The 19,631-nt window shown below is 38.1% G+C and overlaps 1 protein-coding gene across 9 annotated transcripts in view; it reads right to left on the minus strand.

Moving 5' to 3' along the window:
• The window catches only part of PPP2R2C (protein phosphatase 2 regulatory subunit Bgamma), a 196,028-nt gene that overhangs the window by 90,256 nt on the left and 86,141 nt on the right, over nucleotides 1-19,631 (minus strand). For 2 of the 9 annotated variants that reach the window (XM_069856351.1, XM_069856349.1), the window contains exon 2: nucleotides 12,968-13,118. The exons of 4 other annotated variants lie outside the window; for them this stretch is intronic. In XM_069856351.1, the coding sequence (XP_069712452.1) occupies nucleotides 12,968-13,016 (49 nt within the window). In that variant the 5' untranslated portion in view covers nucleotides 13,017-13,118. Of the gene's footprint in view, nucleotides 1-2,968; nucleotides 3,125-12,967; nucleotides 13,119-14,593; nucleotides 15,005-19,631 lie in introns of those variants that run through there. 3 more of the 9 variants (XM_069856350.1, XM_069856353.1, XM_069856354.1) reach the window with 3 other exon arrangements.

Here is a 19,631-nt window from a genome sequence, read left to right on the forward strand (position 1 = left end):
TGTAAGAAACTGAAGCCTCATTTGAAAACCCTCTGTTGTGCCTAATTCATGATCTTTCCATGAATTTTTATAAGATTAAAAGATCTGCTTATTCCTGTTTTTCTGACTCATCCCTCACCATATTTCCCGCTCTGCACCATTTCATCAGTGCAGCGAACGCATTAGAGCCATTGGTTGCAGAGACCTCTGGCTATATGAACTGCTCTAGCTAAATGGATCAGCTTTACCTTCTGTGTTAAATCCATGACTATAATAATGACTGCTTTATCTCCACAGAATCCTTTTTAGTAGTTGAAAATCCAAATTCACTTTTCTCTCCTAAGTTGTAAATTCTCTCTGTCTTAGTGTAAGTTTATTACATGAGCACAACCAGTCCACTCTAGTACCCAGTTAGAGACTTCTTACACTGGACACTTCAAATCTGCATCTGCTCCTATTTGCTTCTGATGATATTCAACCTCAGTACTTTGTGCTGAAGAGTTGGAGCTAATAAGATGATCAGCATATCATCATGCTCTAACTCAAGCTAGTATCTAACTGAGCATCTTGAGTTGTATTAAAAACATTGAGTCATATGTGAAGATCTTTCAAAGTGAAAACTTTTGGGTCAAACTCTCAAAAGTAATGATAGAAGAAACTCATTTATTTTGACTATATTTAAAGATAACTTACTATACATTTAATTAATTAATTGAGGGACTACTAAGCTAAAGTACATTTAGCTTGTGATTGTACAGCTGAATAAAAAAGCAGAATACAAAAAGCTGAATACAAAGAACCAACATGAGCAAATTTCCAACTATTCCTGACTTTGGGGTATTTGACTTCATTAAACATGTTTTTCATTTAACATTAACAATGTCTCTGGGCCTCAAGTGTTTCTAAATTCTTAAATTAGCAACTATTAAATCCCTTTCATTTATTACTTAGAATTTAAAAATATCTTCAGTATTTTACTACTGTTATAGTACTACCTATACTAACAGAAATCCATCATGCCACAACAGCCCTAGTCTTGCTGCAATGTATAGTTAAGGAGAGCTGGAGCCATCCTCTCCTCTCTCCTTATCAGGGGCTGGAAGGATAGACTGTCCACATCCAGCACTTCCACAGCAGACCTTAAACTCCAGAGCCTTACACCAAAGCCTATGGTTAGCTTTCTTTGCCATCTCCCAGATGTTTCCAATATGGTGTTCAGTGTTTCTTTTGTAGAAGGAACCTCTCTCTCAAGGCCCTTTCTGTTGAGAAATTATTTTCTTGGCAGTTAAGAATTTTCCTAAAGACTGTAAATAAAGAGAGGAGTACGATATCCTATAATGAAAAAACATCAGAATTTCCTAGATAAAAGAAAATGCATTTACCTTCCTCAAATGTTTTGTCCAGTCAAATGCTTAAAAGATAGATATACAACAGAGACTTATCACAAAACACTGGTCGTGGACAAAGAAGGGAAGTATTTGACGCAGACCACTCAGGCCAGCTGAATATTGTCACAGACAGTTTCACAACCCAGCAAAGATGTACTCATCTTCCTATTCCGCTAATGTTATGTACAGAAAATTACCAATTATCTGCGTGCCAAAGCTGTGACCTGTTGCTGTCAATTGAAAAGATAGACACATTCATCAATTATCTGCTGTATTGTACTAATTAAAAAGGAGAATTATGGGAACCTTTCATTAACCTTTCAGCAAGTACACATATTTTTAAAGGATTATATTGAAAAAGAGAACTATTTGTAGACCAGCTCTGCAAGGCTAAACACCAGTGGCACTCATTCTTTAATATTCTTTTGCCAGACAACAGAAAACAGATGTTATGTAGCATCTTCAAAGACATATGCAATTTGTAAATTGTGTGCGACCTACAGACTTCATTATTGTGGTCAGCTGCTGATTTAGACAATGGTTGATATAGGAACTCCCTTAGCAAGACCTTAACATCCACAAGGCACAAAATGTGCCAGCCAATCTCAGCTTGCAACCATCCTTTCTAGACTCCAGAAGTTCTCCCAAGTACTTTGTGCACTAGGAAGAAGCCACTGGAAGGTTTTGTATATGGGCACAACACCAACATAAGGATAAGGCTCAACACTTGAAGGTAGAGGCAGCAAACAGCCACAGCCCAACAGGTAGCATAAAGGAACCAAGAAGACACACAGAGGAAATATTTGCCTCAATCTTTGGCCAAAAGAAAAGACAGTTCTCAAGTCTTCCAACTCTATTGAAACCATATAAAAGTCAAAATTTTAATATCCTCTGTGCAACTGGATTAACATTCAACCAATGTAGTTTTGAAACTGATAACATTCTGTGTTTCTAAAGTTATGTCTCCCGTAGTAGCAAAGACACAGATAGGAGACCGATGATTTTCCCATCTAAAACAAAAGCAAAGAGAAGTTCTGACCTCAGAAAGCAGCTCTTTTGGCACTTAGATTGCTTGCTCATTCCAACAGCTAGCAGAGATATCAAAGCAGATATAAAGAAATATAATTGTTATCATTTAGAGTAGTACTTTGATCTTTTTTTTTCTTTTAGTGATACAGCTGTTAATTTATAGTCAAACTTTATGCTTTGTTAGAACATAATCTGTTTTCATTTTATGATTGCTGAGCATAAAAGGTAAAATGAAAATACGTGTCAAAAAGGAAATGGAGTTTTGTTTTAGGTTTGCACATTTTTCTTTACCACGGATAGTAAAACCAAATAAAGTTCTGCTGCGAAGAATCCCACTGTCTACCTGCCACTGAAGGCAAATTTGTAAATCTCAGGAGAGGCTATTTCCCAGCAAGCTGCAGACTCGTAAGGAGCTGACATCAAATGCAAGAGCCAGGCCAGAAGTCTCTTTCAGTTCATTTTTTTGAGAGTACGATGAACAACATGAGGACAAACCGTACTGTCACAACTACCCAAAAAGCAACAGAATCGAGTCAAATGAGATCAAAAACGGTTAGCATACATGACTGTACCTTGGTCTATCATTTGGAAGATAAAATTTATCAGTGCAAGCAGTGCAGTGTGTCTACTATATTTAGGTCTAAACCCAGATGGATTCAGTCAAGGAAATCTGAGGATTCTAGATGCCACCAGAGTCGCCTTGCGCACAAGCTTCCTTATAGCTTTCCCTAAAAAACAAAGAAATTCAAGACAAAAAAAATGGTGAAAACTTTCCTCATCTAAGGATAATTTTTCAAGCAGGAACAAAACTGTTGATCCTGTAAGCAAGCAAGTACCTTGTTCTCCCAATCATTTTTCAGTTACCGGAAAATGCTTCCTCAGTGGACATTCCCAGACTTTCAGGAGTGCAAGCTGCAAGCTGCAAGCCCAGATCTTTCCAGCTCCTACATTCACCTTCATCATTGTAACTAGCTGAGACCCACAAGAGTTTCCTCTCTCATAGCCCTAAACCCAAAGAAGTAGATATTATTTTTAGAATAACCAGGGAGACACTGATAGTTCAGTGCTGATCACTGAAATAATTGAGTACCTTGAAAATTCCTTAGTGTGAAACCCATTTTATAGTTGTTGAAGGAATTCAACTCAGATTAAACAGTGTACCCTCCATCAACAACAGTTCAACAGAATGCCTGTTGAAGCAGGGTTTTAAGAAGCATTAACTGCTTCAGTCAATAAAACGCCAAATACAGCCTAGAAAATCAGTCTACAGGATCTAGAGAACAGGTGCTGTTTCCTTTTTAAAGGCAGGATCTTCCTAATGAAAAATGAGAAAGTGATAAGGGGAAAAAAAATAGCACACAAGCATACAAATGAAATGTTCTATTTCACAGAAATAAACTGCATTTCTATCATCAGAACATAAGGAGAGGAAGTTAAGGAACTCATTTTATATTAATATTGGTATTCAAAGTAGAGCAGCCAAAATTATAAATGCCTCATCCCAGGTCTGTATAGCATCAAAGAGAAAAACCTCATAGATCTGTGTAGAAATATATTCTCCATTTTCTTATAGTTTCTATAAGATACAGTGGAAAGCAAAGACATGCAAACACTGAACAGGAAAATATAAATCTATTATATGTGCCAGGATGATTTCAGTGTTTATTTACACATGCATATATTTAAATTTGCAGAGCACTGACATTCAGAAAGATGAAGTGCTGTATCAAAGCAGTCCCTTTTATAAAGGCATTTGTCATTATATGAATGTAGTCCAGACAGCAGCAATCCGTTCAAGTTAGTTACTCAGGTGCATTATCTGCATTCATCGTACTCAGGAGAGAGTTTTCTTTCTGTGTGTATTTGCACTATTAAAAGCAGTACTTTCAGTAAATGGTGAATCTCACTCAAGCTCACAGTATTCTTTTGGTGGAAATGGAGCAAGTCCTCTGGGTATGTAGACCATCATATCTCTATTATAATTTCCAAAAGCAGTGGAGCTATGGTACAGCAGCAGGGGATTGATATAGATCACTACTTGCAAAGGTTCAGTATAAGCACGAAGAACTATCAGTATGTGTATACAATGTGTGAAAGGTAAACAACGTGACATTTAGCAAGCCCTGTCTTTGAACAACAGATCAGTGCAGAGTATTCTTTATATAACCAGACTTAAATACACTTCCCATCTCTTACACTGCAGTTCCCTTAAAAAGCCAGAGCTCTACTAAACGAAATACCACCCCTTACGACTTGCCTTACAAGGTGGATGGCAAGTAGACATAGGCAATTATTAGCCAAGGACAATTTCTATGAGAAGTTTTATAGTAACATACATGTACTTTAGATGTGACACCAAAACCTACTAAAATTAGTATCTCCTATAGATGTTCTTGCAAGTATTCAAATGCAAGTGCCATTGAAAAAAAATACTTTCAAGTATAATCATATTCTTGCCCACTTTTAGAATTTTAGATGCTTAATACTTTTTAAATTATATGATGAATGACTGTGGTAACTGAATAAAGAATAAATTAATTTATCTCGATCATCTATGCTACCACTAGAAGACCTGCATTTATTTGCAGCAGACAACTATACAAGAATGCCATATTTCTGTCATTTCACTAGCAGCCATTTGTTGGGGTTCTCCACTTCTGCATTTTAAACCATCATAGAATCAGGGAATCATCCCTTAATAAACTCGTGATATCCTCATCACTGAGTGAAAACCCAGCCGAAAGACATTAATTGTCTCTTAAATATTGGCAATATGTTTATGAGCATTTCAATTTCATAATCACCTTCTGGATGATTTCTACAGTATCTTTAATATCTACAATGGTTACAAATTAGCATTACTTTCCGTAAACGCCCCCTATACATTCTGAATGCAAGCCGCCAAAAAGCCATGCCCAAGAAAAACAACTCTCATTTTTACCTCATCTCTCTCCCTCCTGTGTTTACAAATTTATTTCTAGATTAACAGAAGAGTGAATATAAAGTATTCCACATTCATTATAGTGCAAAACTATCTGCCATACCCTAATAACTGGAATGCCATAATGACTAGTCATTGATATGTATCTTTTAACTTCATATATAGTTCTTTCAAATAAGTTAAAGAACACTAATAAACAACAAAAAGCTCATCTAACAATAAAAAGCTCATCTGAAAACATCAGAAGATAAAACTTCAGTGAAATGTGTCATTAAAATTTCACTTGTAAAATGAGGACATGATAAAAACTATATCTCCTGGATGCATGTTTTTTATATACTCAGTCACGCAGGAGCAACTAATAAACATGACACACTAGATATATTAGATTTAGCCACCCAAAACCATAAATTCCAAAAAAAAATTCTTGATTCATCCAGATATTTCAAGTTTTCATTTCACTGAAAAATGTGGAAGATTGTCCCATGAGTATGTGTGAAAAGCATAGATTTGACACATAAAAATTCTTAATTGACCCCAAAAAAATTTAGTCCGTTTAGCTAACCAGTCAATGGGGAGCACTCCACATTCCATTCACTAGGATGCAGGAATTTCTGTGCAAAAAAACCTAAGACTTAACTATAAACAAGGATGAGTTTTACTCTTCCTTTTAGATTACTGTGACAAGAGTTTTAGTTGCTTCTTTTTTTTTTCTTGACACTATCTTGGAAGGTGGATTTTTCATTCTGTTTGATGAACTGATGCACATCTTCCTCTTGATCTCTTGCAAAGTCATGTACTACATGGTTAGAAACCTGTAGTTGCTGAATATGACAGCTGACTGCTCTACTATTCTGGTGGCATGTGCACAGCATGCTGAGGTTTACCTGGATGGACAAAGAATAATTCAAACACTGAAGTGGAGCTATTGCAGGGGTGAAAAAGTTCAAGGTCTCTACCAGCATTATTTAAAGCCTCTCCAAGATTCAACTTCATCATTTAGTTGCTGTTCTTAGTCAAACCCTTGAAAACTCTGAGGTGGGTTCACACTCAGTGAGAGCAGAGAGAGCATTATTCATTGTCAGCATTTTAGTTCATTATGGGACATTATTACCTGCATACAGAAAAAGAATGGATACCACGTAACGGAAAGAAAACAAAGGCTCTCATGACACTTCTGGAAACAACAAGCAAAAGCTTCTTCAGGAGATCCTGCTTTCCACTCACAAAGGATTGTGCACTGTACTGTACAGAGCACGCCGACAAAAAGCATTCCTAGAGGAAATTTTACTTTTTTTCTGTTTAGTTATTTCCAAATCAAAATATTTGTATTTACTTACTTATTATCATTGGGTGCATGGCGTCTTATCTTACTGTGTAACACTGCCTTGTACAAGCGTGGTTTCTAATGATTTCTAAATTGAAATTTAAAAGTTTTAATTGTGGTATAGCCACGACTTTGGAAAGAAGTTTTGTATAAAAGGAGCAGTATCTTTTATTTGTCCTGCTCGTAAAGTTGCAGACAGGATGGGTAGAACAACCTTGCATTCAAGCAGTCAGGACCTTCTTAAAACCTGTAGGAGATCCACAAAAGGTTGTCCTCCCATTTTTTGATAGTTCATCCATCAGAATTTACCTCTCTCTAATTACCTTGTCTTTCTTTTACTCTTGGATCACCGCAGCTACGAAACAGCACCATTATGACTTCTACATTACCTAGCAGTCTTCCAGAATTTCCTGATTAATCAAACAGCAACACTAAAATTGAGAAGACAAGCAGCAGAGTCTGGTAACCTTCCACTAGCAAATAATATCTCGTTAGAAACATACTACCATCTAGTAACACAGTGAAAAACAATTAAAATCGGCCACAGAATAAAAATACCTGGTAATTTTTTAGCTGGAAATTACTGATGCCTCTGGGGTGATAAAACAGCATAAAGAAATTAGCACAGTGATTCCATTTTTATCATCATCCTGAAAAAAGGGCTACTGCCATTACCACCATTACTACCATTATGTTACACATTAGAGTATATACCATAAACACAGACTGCAATAAATATTTTCTTGATGCTCAAATTCTGCTCTATAGATTTTCAAGCCAACAATAGCTGCTCTTTTGATTACAGTTCTATGCTCTGTGACTGATTTCTTATTCTGGGCTGAATCACCACAAAAGCAAGTGGATTGGTTAAATAGAAAGAAAGAAAAAAAAAAAGAAAAAGCTGAATACCATAGCAACTGGCTCACAGCCTTGCTAACATGCAGGAAAGATTTTTTTACTTGAAGTGAAATCACCAGGCCAAATGCAGATCTGGCATAATATCGATAATGCAACAGAACCACAAAAGTTGCTTAAGCCCTTCCCAGTCTCTTCCCCCTAATACCTTTTGGGCAGCAGCACATCTTGAGGTTCTGATTAAAATGCAGTACAAGGAACAAGGGAAAACGTGTGCTATGGTATTGATTCTGCCTATATATCTAAGCACTGCAGAGTCTTTGCCAAAACAAAAAACATTACATTTTGAAAAATCAAATCATGGAAGCAGAACAAGAAAAGAGTTTGATCTTCAGATTTTATTAATAATCATAGCACTCCATAATTAGAAGGATTAAAAGTTTCTAAAGATATATCTCCAAATATATTTAACTCTACATTGTTCAAGTTAGTGACTGCTTTTAGGAAAACATCCAAGTAGCCAGGATACTGATAAAAAAGACAATCATTTAATGACAATATCCACTAAGAATTACATCAGGTCTACAAGGAATACACATGAAACAGCGTATTGTTCTGGAATAACAGCACGGGTCTGTGTTGGGTTTACATGGCAAGGTTTTGGGGGAAGTGCAGCAGAGGTGCCTCTGAGAGAAGAGATCAGGAGCTGCCCTCATGTGCACAGCCAGTTCCAGCCAGCTCCAAGTCAGACCCATTGCTGGCCAAAGCTGAGCCCATAAGTGACACTGGTGGTGCCTCTGTAAGAACATATTTAAGAAAGTGTGGAAAAAGCTGCACAACAGCAGGTGTGAGAGAGGAGTGAGAAAAATTTATAGAAACAGCCCTGCAGACACCAAAGTCAGTGAAGAAGGAGGGGGAAGTGGTGCTCCAGGCATCAGAGCAGGGTTTCCCTTAGAGTCCATGGCAAGGACTATGGTGAGACAGGCTGTCCTTGTGCAGCCCACAGAGTACCACAGTGGAGTAGATACCCACCTGAATCATAGAATCATAGAATTATGGAATCACTAGGTTGGAAAAGACCCAGAGGATAATCGAGTCCAACCATTCCTATCAATCACTAAACCATGCCCCTCAGCACCTCATCCACCTGTCTTTTAAATACCTCCAGGGAAGGTGACTCAACCACCTCCCTGGGCAGCCTCTGCCAGTGCCCAATGAACCTTTCCATGAAAATTTTTTTCCTAATGTCCAGCCTGAACATCCCCTGGTGGAGCTTGAGGCCATTCCCTCTTGCCCTGTCCCCTGTCACTTGGGAGAAGAGGCCAGCTCCCTTCTCTCCACAACCTCCTTTCAGGTAGTTGTAGAGAGCAATAAGGTCTCCTGAAGCCTGTGGAGGACCCCACACCAGAACAGGTAGAGATGCCCTGAAGGAAACTGCAGCCCATGGAGAACCTGTGTTAGAGTAGGCTCCTGGCAGGAGCTGTGGCCTGTGGAGAGGAGCCCACACAGGAGTAGGTTTTCTGCCAAGAACTGTGGTTTCTGCAGGACCCACATTGGAGCAGTATTTTCCTGATGGACTGTATCCTGTGGAAAGGATCCAAACCGGATCAATTCTTGAAGAACTATGAGAAGGACCCACACTGGAGAAGTTCATGACGGACTGTATTCCCTGACTGAGACCCCACCTGGAGCAGAGGAAGAGCATGGGAAGAAGGAGCAGCAGAGATGAAGTGTCGTGGACTAACTGTAACCCTTATTCCCTGTCCCTCTGCTCTGCTGAGGGGTAGCAGGAGGTGGCAGAAAGTTCAAAAGGAAGGAGTGAAGGTGATTCTAGGAAGAAAGGGGATAACGGGGAGGTGGCTTTAGTTTGAGGGGTTTTGTCACTAACCTACTATATTTTTAATTCACAATACATTAATCTTTCTCAAATCAAGTCTCTTTTGCCTTTGACAATAACTGAAGAGTTATGTCCGTCTCCTTATCCTTTCATCTTATTATCTTCCCTCTTCCTGCTGAGGAGGGGGAGCAAAGGAGCAGCTTGCTGGGCACCTGGCAGCCAGCCAAGGTCACCCCACCACAGAGTTCTTGCATTTGAGGAAAAAATAAATTTCTCCTAGGCAACTGAAGCTATGAAGTCTGCTTTGAAGTCGATGTGCCTATCTGTTCTAGGTCAGTTATAATAGGTCTTCAGTGCATTGCACAGTGAAGCATTACAGTCTGATCTCTTCTCAACACTGTTTGGGGTGGCATGTACTCTGGAGGCTCTATTTGACCATATAAGGACCCTCACTGAGTATGGCTTTATTTGCCCAGAGAAGAGTCAGCTCTGTTCTTTGTGCATCATTTAAGAGGCATTGAGAATCTGCTATGAAATAATATCAAGTCAAGACGCCAGCAACACAGCTGTCTAAACTGCTTTTAATATTAGGACTAATTTTTAAACCAAGGAAGTTAAGTACATACCTCCACAGTATCAAATTGATTTGCTTGATCTCTATAGCATCATTCCTGAGTTCTACTGGCATTCAGGAGTGCTATATGCCACTCACATGTATGAAAATGCAAATACATTTTTACAATTAAAATGAGGGGAAGAGCCTTACTTTGGGTTCCTGAAATAGACTTCCTGTTAATGAAATAATAAAATATGGGGTAATAATTTTGGTTTGTTTTTTTTTAATCTGACAAGAAATGTCCACAAAATTCTTAACATCTTTTGACTCTCAAACTCATGCAGACTCACAGGGAGTCTATGTTCTCAGGAAACTCTTCCATCAGAGAATCAGACCTTGACTCAACAAAATATACTTTCCTTTTTTGGATGTCATTTCATCATACTGGTAAATTGTTTGACGTACCTACTCACGTTGCTGAAAATGGGAATGTTTCTGTTTTGTCTCAGATCTCTGATATATTATAATTCAGACATCAAATCAGTCTAATTATAACCGTACATTTGTGCCTGATACATACATATCTCAAGGTATACCGATATTTGTAATGTATAGGGTGTATACAGACTTTGTTATATGCTACTGAGAACTCTGTACCTATCTCAGACAGTTCGTGTGTCCTTTATCTTCTAAATGTTTACTTTATTTTCAAGTCACATTTTTATTTAGTTCGTATTCGATAAAACAGTGCAAAATTCCCTAATTTGGCTCCATAAACAGCATATACTTGTCATTTTGGTATCTCAAGTAGAAACAGGAAAAGCAGGACAAACTGAATCCAAGAAACATAGCAAAGCTGCATTCAAAGTTTTAGCTGCCCTTGGTTTTAAACACAGGAGTTTCCGACACTTCCCTAACTCACCAGATAAGAATACCTGATGGGCTGATTATCATGAAGTCCTAGCTCATGCCAACTCCTCATACTTTCAGAATGGGAATTTTTTTGTCAGTTTGTTTTGATATATTTTTGGTTTGTTTATAAAGGATGAAGGAAGGATTTTTTATTTTATTTTAACTTGAGCTGCTATCCACCAAGTCACACAGAGAGGACACCACCTGTTTTCTAAAAAATGTGAAAAGGCACTCTGTGGTTAGTATTACTCATGCAATCAGACTTCACCCAAACAAGCACCATGCATATATGTACATTGGAAATACTGAAATGCTCCTGTACGGCCCTATCACATATAAGATCAGATTTTGTTCTCAGAGCAGTAATTCTGTTCAACTTATGACAATTACAATCTGTTCTGCTTCTGAAAATAGTAAATTTGCTCTGAAGAGCTTATGATCTTAAGTCAGAATCCAAGCAGAAAAAAGTGAACAGGACAAGCCAGAATTGTGGTTACCCATCCCGTGAACACACGCACTCACTCTTGCCTACATAAAACAGAAAAATGTAGATCAAGGACAGTAATTTATTATAACAACACAGGTCAGACTCAAGGAGGGCTGTGATATGAAACTGTCTTTGACCTTAGATCTGAACGAGTTTTTCCATGCTCTAAGTGGCATGAAAGAAATTACAAAGACGCAGCACCACAGCAGAGATTCAGTGACTGAAGGTCACAACAAGTAGGCCAAAACTAGTCCTTGAGATAAGATGTGAAATGAAAAAGCAACCTAATCAGTAACAGTCATAACTACGGCTCAAGGTGTCTCAAAATCTTCGAGAGAGGGCAATAAAAATGCTCAGAATGTCAAAGAGAATGCCGCTACTCTATTACCCTTTATTTACCCAGCAGAAAGGCATTATTTGAGCATAAATATTTATACTGTTTATTATGACAAAATAATTATTTCATAGCCAGTATTATTGGGAATTTTAAAATTAACTTGAACCATCATTTTTTTGGTTCTTAAAAAAAGTCACCTGTTTAAGGATGCATATCTGCATGTTAGCCCCACTGATGAGAGTCTGGAAAAAACTCATTAATAAGAAGGAAACTCAGCAGTAAGATAGTAGAAACTGTTCCTCCTAATACACAGTACTGAAGATGCAGCTAGGGTCCAGGAAAAGTATTACTGCAGTATTAAACAAAAAAGGGAGCATCTTGGCACAAGCACAGTACACTCAGACAAAAAACAATCTGTCGGGTTACAATCCAGTCACAGAAAACATCTAAACCATCAAACAGATGTGCAGCACATGAAGTCTTCTGTTATTACAACATTCTAATGCAAAACCTCATTCTTTCCCATAATATTTACACTTCTGAGTTCAAAAGTGAGTTTACCTACACAGTTCAAAGTGTTCTGCAAACTAGATAAAGGTGTTTGATTAGTTAATCTCAGAAGAAGCCTTGTTAAACCAGGAATTTAAAACAGATGGATCTGTTCCAAAACTCTGTCAAAGGTCCCCTGCATTATCCGCAACAGTAGCCTTGTAGATGTAATGTAACTTCTCTGAGAAGCTGTTCATCCCATTATGAAAATGATAAACCACAGTAATGACTTTCACTCATTTGCCAAGGGACATCCGTGGAACTAGTAGCTAAGTAAGAACAAGAACTTTTTATTTTAGGTCAATAAAATGTCCCTGCCTACATATAGGTCACTAATATAGAAGACAGTGTCAGTAGCATATAATTCTGTTTTCTGCAGTCCAGTTAAAAAATATAAACAAAACAGATAGTGTGTGCAACACAGTTACTCAGCACATGAGAGACAGAAAAAGGAGAAACAAAGAAAAGAGAGAAAAGGCTACACGCCTTTACTTTTATTGTAAGTATTTATGGGTCACATCATCTTTGGGACATCTCAGGCTCTAAATGACAACATTTGGAACATGCAGTGTCTACATGTGCCACTTCCTCTAGGACACAATTGTTTTCAAAAATTTTTATTCACTGCTCGTAAAGTGACATAATACAACCAATGAACTGTAAACATCTTTATCACATTTGCTTTTTGTGGCTTCCAAGGTCCTTTGTGATAAGGGCTCCCTGTAACCAGCCATCAGGGATGAAAACAAAAACGTGATAGGCATCCTTACCTCCCAGTCCATCTCCAGAATCAAACTCATAGATACTCTCCCCTTCCATGTTGTCTAAAGGATGCAGCAGAAAGCAAGACCTTCCTCAAGTGATTTATCCAGTCTCCAGAAGGAAGCTGAATCCACCCACTCTGCAGCCAGCAGGTGATATCTTTCAAAAAAAAACAAACAAAAAAAAAGCCATTGATCCACTTCTGCTATACAAAATAGAGACCGTTTAATTTTTCCCTTAAACCCACAACTTTTCAAAACTGTGTGTCAGTTGGTTTTGCATCAAATATCTCAGCCCCTTATATCAATACAGTCTTTTCAGTGGTTACCTGAACTCCTTCTTACTTGTAAATTCAACTGCCATTCACATTACAAACCCTACACCCCATGTACAGAGGCATCAGCTTTAATTCCAGGACTATACTGAGGGGGAAAGGCTCAGCACAGACCCATTCTTATTCGTATGGCCTGACGAGACTGGGAATGGGAAACACGGAGCAGTACACCTCCCATCTACAGGATTAGCTCTTCTCTTGAATGCCACGGGTAGTCTAAAACCAAGTTGCATTTGGGTTGCAAACAACAATATAGACTGAAAGCACACAGATCATGTGGGTTTGCTTTCTTAAGACTACTCTTAAGGTCACTTTAAGTTTAGGCAGAGAGAGCATCTCATTTTAGCAATGGACTTGATTTGCACATGAGCGTAAAAAAGAAAAGTGTTAAGATGGGTGTCCACAAAAGAACATATCCACCTCTTGGCTTATTTATAAGACAGAAAGGGAGCAAACTCTCTTTTCCTAAACTGAGCTTGAGTAGCTAGTTGTTTTCTACTACTCTGCTCCAGCGTGGCTAGTTTTTACCACCTCCTTCTGGTTTTGAATAAAAGTAAAATAACTCCCAATTAATTAAAAAAATGTATTAATGGGTCAGGAAACATCCACGCATTAATGCCTTTGAGAGGCAAAAAAAGAGACAAACATATAGAACAGCATGGATTTACTAGAGTAGTTTTGCAGCAAGCGTAGAACTGTCATGTATGAGATGCTCATGACCTAGACAACAAAGCAAGGATGAGCTCCGCTACTCATCCCCCCATGTAAGATCTGCAATCTGATATTTAAAGCAAAGGAAAACAGAAATAGAGAGCCATCCAGAAAGAGCACAGAGGCTTCTCTCTGCCACAAATTAACTCAGACAGGCCAAGAACATAAAACAGAGAGAATGATGATCAAGTACATGAATGACATGATATATAAAACACAGTTCAGGTACCATTAGTAACTTGGAGACAGCCATGGAGCAAGGTATTGGCTGACTCCTTGACAGTTTCAAATGAGCAAATAACAATTAATTTTTATTTACAAGTCTGTGGCCTTCTCTCTTGCTTTTCCATATCATTAGGATTGCATTCAAATTGTCTTACGTCACTGCATTTTATTGAGAGATTGGAAAAGGGAAAAAAGTTCTGTATTAACATGAACTGCCCTGAATGCTTTGTTCAACTCCCTTCTTCAGCTCATTATCAACAAGAAAAAAATAAATATTATAAACATATCTGTATTCAGACATCAAGTAAAAGAAAATCTGTAGTTCAAGTACTAAGTCATTTTGTTGATAAAAAGAAGAGCATACCTAGAAGCTTCACATCAGATGACCTCTACTTCTTCAACTTCTTCAAGCATCGCTCTCAGCATCTGCAAGTTTTTGTTGATTTTCCGCTGGTTGAGGCAGTGTAGGTGTATGCCATGTCACAAAGCATGCATGGCACTGCAAAACACTGAGCAGACTCTCCATGAAGTGAAAATTGTAGTAGCCATCTTACACGGCTGATGCCTCTTCTCACACTCGCATCAGCAATTCAAGGTGTTCTTCTGAATCAGCATCCATGTTTATCAGAGGGTACGTTACTGTGATTTGCAAAAGACTGAAGACTGAGAAAGGATCCATGATAATGCTGATTTTTAGTGATGAAGTATCCATTGCAAAAGTTTTATTTTGGTAAAAAAAAATCTATACATTTTCTTTTAAAAATGCAAAAATACTTACCAAGGAAATAACTGGAACACAGCAGTTATAGTATCAAGCCCTGGCTGTATATTTGCATCTGAAATGTGTATGTTCCAAATGCTGATTTAAGATACTCACAGGAACATAACAATTGTAGTTCTTGTGCATAAAAGCATTGCCATCAAGCAATGAATATTGGATTCCCATGATCAAAAAAGCTCTACTGTAGATGTCACAGAATGTAGTACTATTTTTAATGGGCAAATGGGTCAAATCAGCAAATAACTTGAGAAAGTCAACTATGGCTTTTCAAATGAAAGAAATGTTCTTGCAAGTTTCCTTGTTCTGCTCAGATCTTCTCATTGCCAGTCCTGGCTTTTATTATGAGGGCTACAGTCCTCCCACACAGTAATACAGAAACAATGTTTGCATAGGTATTATACAACTTAATGTGTTTATCCATTTGTAAACAAAAATGTGTGTCCTTACAAAAAATCCATGAAGTGTCTCACTTTGCCTTATAGTAATGAACAAAATGAAGTCTGTGTGCCTTTATCAAAACCTGTAAGTGCAGAATATAAATTTCACAACGTTCAACGCATAAGGGTTGATGACTAAAATTAGATATCAGTATTGTGAAATACTAGCATTTCAGTGCAAGGTTACTGCGACATTAACTGGAACCAAAGTCTTCATTGTCTAGTCAGAAAATTACTATTATTATTCTATAGAAAAGTGCGATTGAAAGAGGAGAAACAGAAGAAAACCTGATTTAAAATAATTTCTTATTTTATGTGTATTCCTTCTGAAACAAATTAATTGTTCTTTATTACACGCTTGCTGCCTCTTCCTACTTGGCATCCACACAAGCACTGCTTTTAATAGCATTTCACTCACAAATGAACCATTTTTTTTTTTTGGAGAGGGGCTGTTGTTGGATACGAAACCTCCTATTGTTCTGTTCCCTGGCTATGAAAAATTTTTAATTAACAACTGAAAGCAAAATGATTCAGCAGTACTGAAACCTGGAGCTGCTTAGAGGTAATAACAGCAACAGGGTAACCACAGAGGTGGAATACATAGGGCTTCATGCTTGGCTGTGTTGGCCTTGAGGTTACCTCTTCTACTGGGGAGAGGAAAACCTGAAATGTTTCAAGTTAGCCTTATAACAAAGGAAAAAATCCACAGCAAGGAAGCAGTAAAGAATTAGTTATTACTAAAGCAGATTATTATTATTAAAACAGAATAAGATGCACTAAGGAGTCTGATGCTTTTAAAATGATAGAGCATTTGAAACCTACAGTACCAGGATTCCTTTGGTCACATAGTTTCATTTTTGGCAGCTTTTGCTTCTTGCTCACTCAAATACTTTTCCCTGATACCACTATGCAGTAGGCCCCATTTCCCACCATCACACCAGTGAGCAAAGCCACTTGGGACCAAATCATCATTTGGTGCTGGCATCTGCTCCTTGATGAAAATGCTAACATGAGGAAAAAACCAGCAATGAACATGTTTGCTTCAGTTTTGTAGTCTGAAGTCTCTGTCAGTTATCGGAGAGGTTGTTTCTGGTGTTAAAGGAACAGCACATGGAAGAAGCCCAGGAGAGCCACAGCAGGACCAGTTGCGCACAAGTTCTGCCCAAGTATATCTGTGTCAGAGCAAGGCAGCGGGTGGAAGGAAGATAAAATCAGGAATGCATAACTAGGCAAATACCTGTATGATTTTTTTTTCCCTCAGATCATTTAAAGAAGCCTCACTGCCATTTTAACACATGCCAAGGAGTTTTAGTTCCAAGGAGATAAGCAGACAGGAGAGCGATAGGTGAATTCCTGTTAGCAGTTGCCACCTTCAGACTTGTGCCTGACCCCGAGCGCTGTACAGTGGAGCGCACAGAAGCTGCGTACGGATCCCTGTGCTTGCACTGCAATCCCACAAACTGGAAGAATCCCCAGCCACAGTCAGAGCAGTGATCTCTAATCTTTTTGACCTACCTAAGCTGGAGAGAGCCCAATCAAATGTAAATTACTGTGGTCCCTTGATCTTTCTGAAATGATACGGTTAGCCTCCAGCTGCACTTATTGGATTTTGGGGAACAAATCCCCACTAATGTAACAGAATACTGCCTCTGGAGTATACATACATTATGATAACAACGTTTCAAAAAGCTCAAATTGTGTCACAAAAATCAAAGTGCAATAAGAGTCTTTATTTTTGCACACATTAAACTTTCAGGGAACTTTACAGGTTTAATTCTGCAATAAAAGTCAGAAAGAGCATAGATTTTGCTAGATTTTGCATCAAGAGCTGAGATAACAAACATGCCAGAATTAAAATGCAAAGTGAAGATCCAAGTTACTGCAGTAACACACTTCACGTAAGCCCAAACTTCTGGCTGCAGTTCAACAGATCTTCCCTAGGTGTACACTTCTCAGTCTCTGTGAGGGTCTGTTCAGGTAGTTTATAGAAGAAATTATTTACCTCCCTTCCTCTCCCTCCATTCTTTTCTCTTTTTGCAGCATATTGCAGAGGACATAATGATGAGACTGCTTTCCTCTCCCTGCTCAGCAGCCTTTTCTGTTCTGTTTGTCGGAAACATCATTTGTAGTGTTTTGCACTGGGTGTCACTGGAGAACGGTTGCATGTGAGAACATACCGGGCATAAGAATTAGGTGATTGCCGAGACTAACTTTGCAGCTTTTAGGAACGTATCTGATCTCAGGGAGGGTCCAAAAGTAGAAAAATACCAGATTTCTAGCACTATTATGTTCTTAAACCAACCTCATCACAGGAGCAGAATAAAATTGATGGGGAATTCTTCCATGTAGTTCCCCTGTCTTGGGGCAGGGTGAAAAGAAAAAGTCCAAAAATCTGTACTACTACATTGGTGCCAGATCTACTTCTGAAAAGCTTCTGTTCCTCGAAGTTTATTGTCAGGTTGATCTACAATAGACTACCAGTAATACAGCTGTGATACAGTCCCATGCCTCTGCAGGCAGCCAACGTCACACAAGGAGCCTTGCTCAACAAGTTATTTTTGCTTTCTCTTCATTTCCCTCATTTGTCATAGGAATTTATTCAAAGTTAATGAACCAGTCCAAGATTCTACATACATATTTAAGTGCTTTTCAAAAAAGAAATCTACATTTTGGAAAGGGGCGGAAATCTTGTATTCAGTCAGGCATAACCATGCTTGAGTTAGTCCTGCAGTAATACCCTAGCAAGAAGCCTTCCCGACTACCAGACTTGATAATTGTAATTCCTTCCTAACAAGGCTTTCAGTGAGACTGTTTCATTATTCAGAGAAAGTCTGAGTTGAATAGAATCACCTCATTTCACCATAAAACTGCATTTGTCTATTTTTTTGAGATCTCTCCATGTGGAAATTTCAAGGAAGCCAAATGGAAGTTCGTTATAGACACAGGCATTTTGAACACTGACAAAATCATCAGTTTTCAATACCTCAAAATAAGCTCGAACTCAAGATTTTGCAAAATAAGACCAAGTGCTAACAAAATACCTTGCTGGGGACAGCCATGTATTCTAATGCTGCAAAATGTAACTACTACATGGAGGGGATGAGTCACTACCACACGTGAATGTCACAACTCCATTCCTCAAAAATATCCATCTGGATTGGAAAGAGGAATGACTTGTAAGTCTGAGGTACTTCATTTCTGCATTTTTTTTTCTTAACAAAGTTTGTATTTTCAAATAGTTGCATACTTGTTTTGCCTGCCAAACTGTTTTACCTTTCTCATCACACAGAGCACTTTGCTTCCCAATGACTTTCCTTTACACACATTTTGTGACCACCATGAAGAAAGCTATTTCAAGCACTAGCATGCAATGGAGTTTGCATTTCAGCCTCTATTTGAGTATAGCATGGTACCACAGAACATCTGACACACCAGTCTCTTCCCTGGGGACCAGTGATATAAGGTGCAGTGTGAACAGTGCACTGCAAACCAAGAATTCTCATCAAGCAAACATGATACTCTCTGTTATCCTAGAAAAAACATTTTGCAGTTTGATTCCTCTACTAATGGTGGAAACATTAACTCTGATGCATTCAGGAACAACAGAGGCCAAGCTAATATTTGGAAAGCCACCTGGTTATGTTGATTATGATTTGAAAATATACACTATGTATTATGGTTTCTGTTCTAGGTATACCAGTTAAAAACAGTGGGCAGGGTATTAGATCAGAAATATTTTCTTTAAAGATGTGCCCAAAAAGCCAATTTCTAGAACTTAAAATTTATTATATAGTTACTAGGAATCTGTGTATTGTAGCGAAGATTCATCAGTTATACATCTTTGACATTTACACAAATTGATTGCTGCACACAGTGTAGCTCTGCTCTCATTACCAACACAAAGCACACCTTAAAGAAACAAAAAACCCCACAGCCCAGAAAGCAGAACTTAAAAACACCGCTAAACATACCTCCTTGATTTTAGTGAATTTTCAGTTAACAGTCTAAATACTCCTTCAGTTTAACAAGATGTTATTTCACATTACAAAGTTAACAAAACAGCAAGATTTTTCTGTTTCTAGTAGCACTGCCTATTTCCAAGAGAGAAACTGAATTCCATTTTGAAACCCACATGCTTATTGTAATCAGCAATGACTCTAAGAGCACATAGCAAAACCAAAGAA

This window comes from Phaenicophaeus curvirostris, chromosome 4 (assembly GCF_032191515.1).
Source record: "Phaenicophaeus curvirostris isolate KB17595 chromosome 4, BPBGC_Pcur_1.0, whole genome shotgun sequence".
In the NCBI taxonomy this organism is placed as follows: domain Eukaryota; kingdom Metazoa; phylum Chordata; class Aves; order Cuculiformes; family Cuculidae; genus Phaenicophaeus; species Phaenicophaeus curvirostris.